Raw genomic sequence first — 7,680 nt, 5'->3', positions numbered from 1 at the left:
TTTTGGGCCAAACAGGTTAAGATATTATGTCCACATTAAACCATTTATAGCCTGTTTGGCCAAAAATTGAGGTGTTTGGCCAAGCTTTTGGAAGGAAAAAGGGTTTTTGAGGAGAAGCAGAAGCAGTTTTGGAGAAACAGAAAAAAGTAGCTTCTCTCCAAAAGCACTTTTGAAAAAAATACACTTACAAACAGTTTTTTAAAGCTTGGCCAAACACTAATTGCTGCTCAGAAGTGCTTTTCAAACTAATTAGCCAAACACAAACTGCTTCTCACCAAAAGTACTTTTGAGAAAAGCACTTTTGAAAAAAAGCACTTCTCGAAATAAGCTGATTTTTGCAGCTTGACCAAACGGTCTATTAGTATCCAGGGAAAGTATTGCACGTCTAGAAACACCAAAGCATAGAATTTACAGAAAGATGCTGCATTTAAAAGACATGACAATCAGGAACATCAGGAAATAATAGTGCACGGCTGAAATATATACTGCAAGGAATTCAAGTGCCACCAACTTCTGAAAAAAGGTGGTGATATTCTAACTGCACAAGTTGCCTACTCAGGCAAGGTCAAAAAAATTCTCTGCTATTGTCCTTAGCTAATAATCAAAACCCAGCTGTACTCACACTTCAATAGTGCCAAGCGCATTCAATATCACCCAGGTATCAGCTTGTTGCTTCAGGCCAAGTACTTGAACAAGTTTGGGTTCTCTTTGTCCCTTTCCAAGTAGTCCCGTGTGATAAGATCTTCAATCCGCTTTTTGATTGCTTTGAAATCAGGCTACACACAAGTTTTATAATTTTAGGATAGACACAATAGAAAATTCAACAATTAGAATACACAAACATCTCTCTCCAACTAGAGCCCATAACTATATTTCAGTATAAAACTATTTGGGAGACGGAAAAGACACTTGCAAAGAGAATATGATAAGATATTGGCAATCTTGGGTTACAAATTTGACACCTCAAAGCACAGAATTACCAGCACTCCACATATCCTACTATATACCTCATAGTTTTGAGGCGGTCAAACATGCCCGGCACTAAAGAAAATATACACATATACAACAAACTAGAGGTCATGGAAAAAGTGACATTTCCAGTATTTCCCTCGCGGACATCCTTCCCAGACAACTTGGGGGTTGTGGGGGAGTTTGGGGGGGGGGGGGGGGGTTTATTATATGCTCACTTTTCCATTTTGGACTGAAATAACCCCCTTTTGATTTGACATCCTGATTTCAAAGAGTTTTTAAAAAAAGAAGGATAGCAGGTCACAGAGAAGTCAACATCTTCCTGTTGCCCCTCTGTCATATTAGTAGGTAAGAAACGGAAAATAACAGGAAAAGAAAGGTACAGAAAGAAGGAAATCTAATAAAGAAACTGAAAGATTTCACTCTCGCAGCCTATATTAGATGGCTGGTCGAGCAACAGGCTCACTATAATGCAACCTTCAAAAGTCAATCATGCACCATAAATGCAAAACTAAGAGGGTAAATTGTACTTAATGCTTCTTTCCCGATCTTTTTTTTTTTGAATAGTCAGAACTAGGAGCAGACAACAAGTGACAGCAGTTGGGGATATTCTATCAGCAAACCGATCCCTAGGACATCGATAACTTGTTAAAAAAACAAAATGAATACAAACTTTAAGGAACACACAATTAGATAGCAAGAAAGAAAAAATGGAATGTCCAATGTGGAGCAACAGTCGTCCATTTTCAAATTGAAGGTCATGGTCACCATTTAGGCAGGCCAAATTATGTTGCTTTCCTAAATGGAATACTTAACCTGAGGAAATCCAAAAGATGAAGAAGTGGCATACCTTAAACATGCGGCTCAATTGCTCAACACACTCGGACACGAGCTGCGAATGGGGAAGCACCTTCCGGCTCTTCATTATGCGCACAATACAAGCATCAATTGCATAACGTCTGTCCTTGTCAACATCCTCGACCACTTTTTTCCTTTCATCTACAGGAGGCAAAGGGATCTGGATGGTACAAATAAGTCATTGAGAAAAAATGTCCCAGGTGCACATATAGGGGAAGCATCATAGCAAAATATAAGTAGCTGTAAACAGTATCTATACCCTAATCCTCCTCATTCTGTCAGTAAACTTGGAGTTGAATTCAAAATGATCTGTTGACGAAACAGTTCTACTGGTAGGCTCTTTAGTCAGAATTTTATACTTGGCACATGACAGGGATTGAAGCAATCTGACTAAGTCATCGTCTGCCAAATTTAACTGACTTTTGATATCTGAGTAACTCAATCGATCCGAAGCATTAAATAGTAATAGAGCAGCAGCCTGAAAACAAGAACATTAATCAATAACAATATTTGGTATCTGACAGGGGTGCTGCAGCCGAACAATTTCACAAACTGATCACCTGGTAAGTTCCCACAATCAGTTCAATAGTTTTTGGTTCAAACTTGCCATTGATATTACATGTGCCCAATGAATAAATCCAAGTCAATTTCCTGTGTTTTGTTTTTGTCTGATAAAATTCCTTGAAGACTTCTACACACTTCACCTGAGGTACCAACAGCAAAGAGTAAATCATACGTAACAACAAACCAGGAAAAATCAAATCAGCAGCAGCAATTGAATTATTATAGATCTCGAGAGAAGCAGATCTCACCATTTCCACAGGGAGACTCAGATCAGAAGATTTATAACTAGGCCAAAAGCCAGTTGTAAGAACTGTGACAGTCAAATCTATTCCAGGATTAGCTGCCGAGTTGTTGCTGAGATATTCCTGAAAGTGGTTCTGATTTTCCTTCGCTAACGTCAAGTCTGTCACCTGTTTTGTTATTTCAAACCATAAGTTTCAACAAGATATTTCTCTGTGGGCGGGGGGGGGGGGGGGTTTAAAAATTAGAAGTAATACACTCTCCTCACCATTCCCTCCATCTTTGAGGTAAACTGCCCACCACACTGCTGCTTTAACTTTGTTAAGATAAGCCTTTCATGGTCGTCATTGGCACTTTTATCAAAAAGCAATCGACGAGAAAGCTTCTTCCTATTAAATTATGAAGACAAAGATGTAACAAGAAACTAGTTACTCAGCCAAAAAAAAATTAGATGCAGCTTCCAACCTGTAGAACTCAGCAAACAGGTCTTTGTCGCTGATATATGCTAGAAGCTTGACCACCTACATAAAACATAAACGGTTATGATCCTATAATAATAGCTGAAAGATTGACAGACCACCAGAAAGTGAAGCAGGATGTTGGTTAGTGCTACCTTATCCAATGTTTCCTCAATAGCATCATCACTGAGTTTTTCACTCCCACCCTTCTTAAGGATATTATCACAATAAGAAGCAAGGAGCTCTGCACTAGAACAGCCAGCAACAACTTTGTTACAGAAGACCTCAAATGCCTCTTTCAGCGCCTATAGAAGTTCAAAATTTAGACATCAGAAATCATATCCCAAATTATTCAAGGTAAAAGGCATAACTCCACAACAACAGTTTGATATACCTTGTGAAAGAGAGAGTTATTTGCAAAACAGTTGGTCACATATGCCATATACTTGTCATGCAGCTCAATAACCTTCCTAACAAATACCTGAGGAAAAAGAGGGGTAAACACAGTTGAACCATCTCTGTACTATTACATAAAATTCAAATTAAGTAAAATTTCAGAGAAGTGGATTTACCTGCTCCTGTGAACCACTGGAACTTTCAGCCTGTAGAATTACATAAACATCAGTATTTCAAAATGCACTGATAATGAGTTACTACCTAAGGAAAATCAATAGCTCGCAAATCATAAGAACAACATGTGGATGCAACTTCACATATATGTTTTTATTTCTGCTAATGCTTTTTAAAATCCACTCAAATTCCTTGTTTTCTAGATTACTTGATTATTCGCAAAGATTGGGTTGCTTAAGCATAGTCCTCTTCACCTTCCCTTGGTTTTTCCTACTTATAGGACTCCCTGCACACCTAAGATGAAACTTTTTCTCTTATAGTTCTAGAAGCATGAAAGTAATTAAAATAAGAAAAATGGACCAAAAACCATATTGACAAGTGAAGCACAACATGAATTTAGCCAACTGACCTTGTTACTTGCTGAGTCTTCGGCCTGTTGCACCAAGACCATGCCTTCAGCAGTGACATGCTGCAAATATGTAACATCACGAAGTGTTTAGACACCCAAAAACGAAAAGAAAAAACAAAAAAACTCAATGAAAACCGTTTGATTGCTCAACAGACATAGAAGACCAATACCTGCTTAAACATATTTGCAACTGGTTCCAACCCTTTAGGGATTCTGTGGAATAACCTATACATTCGAGATAAATCCTCTACCTGACATGAACAGAGAGTGCAGGAATAAGGGATAAAACAAAATAATCAAATAAGATGTCAAACACATACTGACTATCAGACACCTAATATGGAAGGAATTAATACCTTATCGTCTCTAAGCAAAGCTCGGCATCCAGAATGCTCCTTTTCAAGTAATTGATTGGTATATACAACCAATAACTCATTTTGCACTTTCTGCAGCACAAGTTAAGTCTCAACTTTGGAGAATAGATACAACTAGAGGCACATTTAACATAACTCGTTTCAAAACTGAACAAACTTAGCCAGCTAAATATCAGGTAAAAGGGAAATCAGCATATAAAAGTTTATCATGGCGAGGACATCATGCATTTATAAATGAGAACTTTATAAGGCTTCTGAACCTTATTTAAGTACTGTAAATAACAATGTCATGGAGTAAGTAAATAGCTACTGCAATTTAACATAAATCTGAAACTGTTTATTTTGAAGTTCTAAATGGCTTTCTACAGTTGTTAAGATGCCTCAAAAATCCTTATATTTCAATTTTCAAGTGCCTCATTAAATTCCAATACTGACCTCCAGAAGTTTTGCCTCGCTGCTAGAGTGTAAATAATGAGACACTCTATCCTTCTCTTTTTTTAAGCACTCCTCTGCCTGTTTTAGGAATAACAGGTATTAGAGTTCATTCTGGGATATGGACACAACCAACTTATGCACTAAATGGAATTGCAGATAGGATTTTTGCCTTCAACATATAATCTGGACAAGAATCTTCCACAATCCAGTTTGATGCTTTTCGAGAATAATATGCAGCAGTATCTTTTAGCATGGCATCTTCAAAGTCATTTTCGTAGTACTCCATCTCACCCATTCCAATTTCGACAAATATACCAAGCACATTCTTCAATAAAGCTCTATCAATCTGCTCACCCTCACGTTCTTGATCAATCTGATAAAAAAGGACTGTCAATGAGACCCTTATTCCTGGCATACAGTATAATACAAAATTGTGTAAAATGAAGAAGGCATGACACTTGCCAGTGCTATAACTGCATCTCTTGCTTTACTTTTCAGCTCCTGATAAACCTATTATTAACAATCACAAAAGTAAATATCATGTACAACGATATGAAGAGTATTTATCCCAGAAAAATTGAAACATAAAGAAGATAACTCAACCCAATATCAGTATATCAAATAAAATTCATAAAGACTAACCAAATCACGGAAGCACGTCAGACCAACTTCATTAAGTGCTGGGAGTGACCTTCGAGCAATAAAATACCGATCAAGATAATGGAAGAACCGTGAAAGCCATCTGACCATAAGTTTATGATTTGCCCATCTTTTTACAAGCTCCCTCAGCATAAACTCATCATGCTTCTCTCTCAAAGAAGAGAGAACCTAAAAAGAATACAAAATCAGATGAGAAACTTGAATAGGAAAAGCAGAGCAATGAGAATACTCGATGCTAAATCAACAAGTATTTTAGATGGATTTGCACCATTTCACTGTTTAGTAATCAACGTACCTCAACATGTTAGTTTGTATTGGTATATGAAGTACAAGTTACACTAAATAAATAACCACAATAATATAGTCCAAACATACATTTTTTTATTCATATATTTAAGAAATTCTGAATTTTGTGATAAAATTGACATGGCAACATTTAACACACTTAGAGCATTATAAAGTTAATAAACATGGTCCAGCACATTTACAGCATCAACTATACTTCAACCCTAATGAACCATGCAACACAACTTGGTAAAGATAAGTCTTATAGCCAAAGGTTCTTACGGTAGAATTGATATATTCTTCAAAAGCTTCCTTGTATTTCTCATATAGCTGCTGAGAGTAATCATGAGGCGGCTTCTGTGTACACATGTTATAGATAGTGCTATTCTTCAAATTAAGGATAATTCAAAAAGAAATACCAGCCAAAAGGATGAAAAGTTTAAAGCAGAAAACATGATTTAGAAAAAGAAATGTAACTCTAAGCACAAAGAATGTTATGGATACGTGTAGAGCATCATGTACTCTTCAGAACTAAATGAATCTGGACTCCCTTCTAAAATTATTTTTAATTTTGTGATTCCCTTCTGCATGAACTCCCATCCTTCCTCCAACTCAATAGTCTTCATCTGGTTCATCGTCATCTCCGATGACTCTTGTAACAACAATCTGCATATTGAGCAGTTGAAAAAAATGCCACATTAGTTTATCAAGAAAGAAAATGCCACATTAACACAACAGTATATAACTAATTTGTAAAAGCCAATCCCACTCCAAGCAATAATCTATTAAAAATTATAACTATTTAACTTTTAACCGGAAAAACAAAATAAAAACAAATATGATCACATGCTTCGCCAGCAATTACAACAATGATTCAAGCACAAAATAGTTGTGAATGTTTACATCATAACTTGACTAGTTTTAGTCTGGACATTACAACAAGTATTACATTTATTTTATCATAACGAGTCCGAGCCCCTCACCCACCACCCCCACAAACAAACAAATACTGCATAGGCTCGCATATCCCCTTCACCAATCATACGCAGCATTCGCTGAAATCAAATATTTACAGATATAGTCATAGATTTTCGGATATATTAATTAATTTCTGCTTAAACAACAAATTAGTATATACCATCAGAAAGTCAAGCGATTATGGAAGCAAATAAAGAACGTGTAATATTGACATGTAAAAATCACTAAGGACAATGATTATATGTCGAAAGCAGATAAAAAAATTAAATTACAATTCAATAAACTTAGTGTTTTATGTGAAATCATAGGACAACAGTTAGGGTTAGGGTTTGAGTCAAAATTCGAGACAGACTGAAAGGAAAATACGTAGAGGGCGATGGGAGGAAAAAAAGCAAGCGAGAGAAAAACAGAAACATACAGTTTGAATCGTCAGAGAAAGATAACACACGAGGAGATCGCTGCAGGGGAGCAAAGCTAGGGCAGAGGAGAGCAAAGCCAAGCTTGGAATAAAAGAAAAAGAGTTTTGAGGAAAAAGAAATAGAGGGAGAGAGAGGACAATTTGAGGCAGAAATTGACTACTTATAATTTGAGTACATTTGTTGTTTTTTATTCGGGCTAGAATAATTTGGGCTTGAGAGATAGTCGGCCCTATATAGTATGAATTTTTTTTTTTTTTGGTTAAAGAGGATATTTATATATTACTAGTAAGCCAAAATATACATATCAATGTCACTCATGGGGTATTGTAGAACCCCCAAGCATAGCAATGTTTTGAGATATCGTTTCCATATTACGGCCCCGTTTGGCCATGAGTTTTCCCAAAATAAATTTGGGATTTATTTTCAAAACTCATGTTAGGCCATAAATTTTGCTCATATTT

At 36.4% G+C, this 7,680-nt stretch overlaps 1 protein-coding gene across 1 annotated transcript; it reads right to left on the bottom strand.

Moving 5' to 3' along the window:
• LOC109227528 (cullin-1-like) lies at nt 399-7,376 on the bottom strand. The gene is made up of 20 exons (XM_019392724.1): nt 7,219-7,376; nt 6,327-6,488; nt 6,105-6,204; nt 5,520-5,705; nt 5,340-5,387; nt 5,047-5,250; nt 4,878-4,955; nt 4,425-4,514; nt 4,239-4,319; nt 4,069-4,128; nt 3,662-3,691; nt 3,484-3,570; nt 3,245-3,394; nt 3,097-3,152; nt 2,900-3,020; nt 2,640-2,801; nt 2,388-2,531; nt 2,087-2,305; nt 1,820-1,987; nt 399-776 (listed from the first exon to the last, which is right to left on the bottom strand). Exons 2-20 carry the CDS (start codon nt 6,461-6,463, stop codon nt 675-677), a joined length of 2,223 nt encoding a protein of 740 aa, XP_019248269.1. The 5' UTR covers nt 6,464-6,488; nt 7,219-7,376; the 3' UTR covers nt 399-674.

The sequence above is a fragment of the Nicotiana attenuata genome, chromosome 6, assembly GCF_001879085.1.
Source record: "Nicotiana attenuata strain UT chromosome 6, NIATTr2, whole genome shotgun sequence".
Lineage (NCBI taxonomy): Eukaryota > Viridiplantae > Streptophyta > Magnoliopsida > Solanales > Solanaceae > Nicotiana > Nicotiana attenuata.
This window is presented reverse-complemented; position numbering and strand designations above follow the sequence as displayed.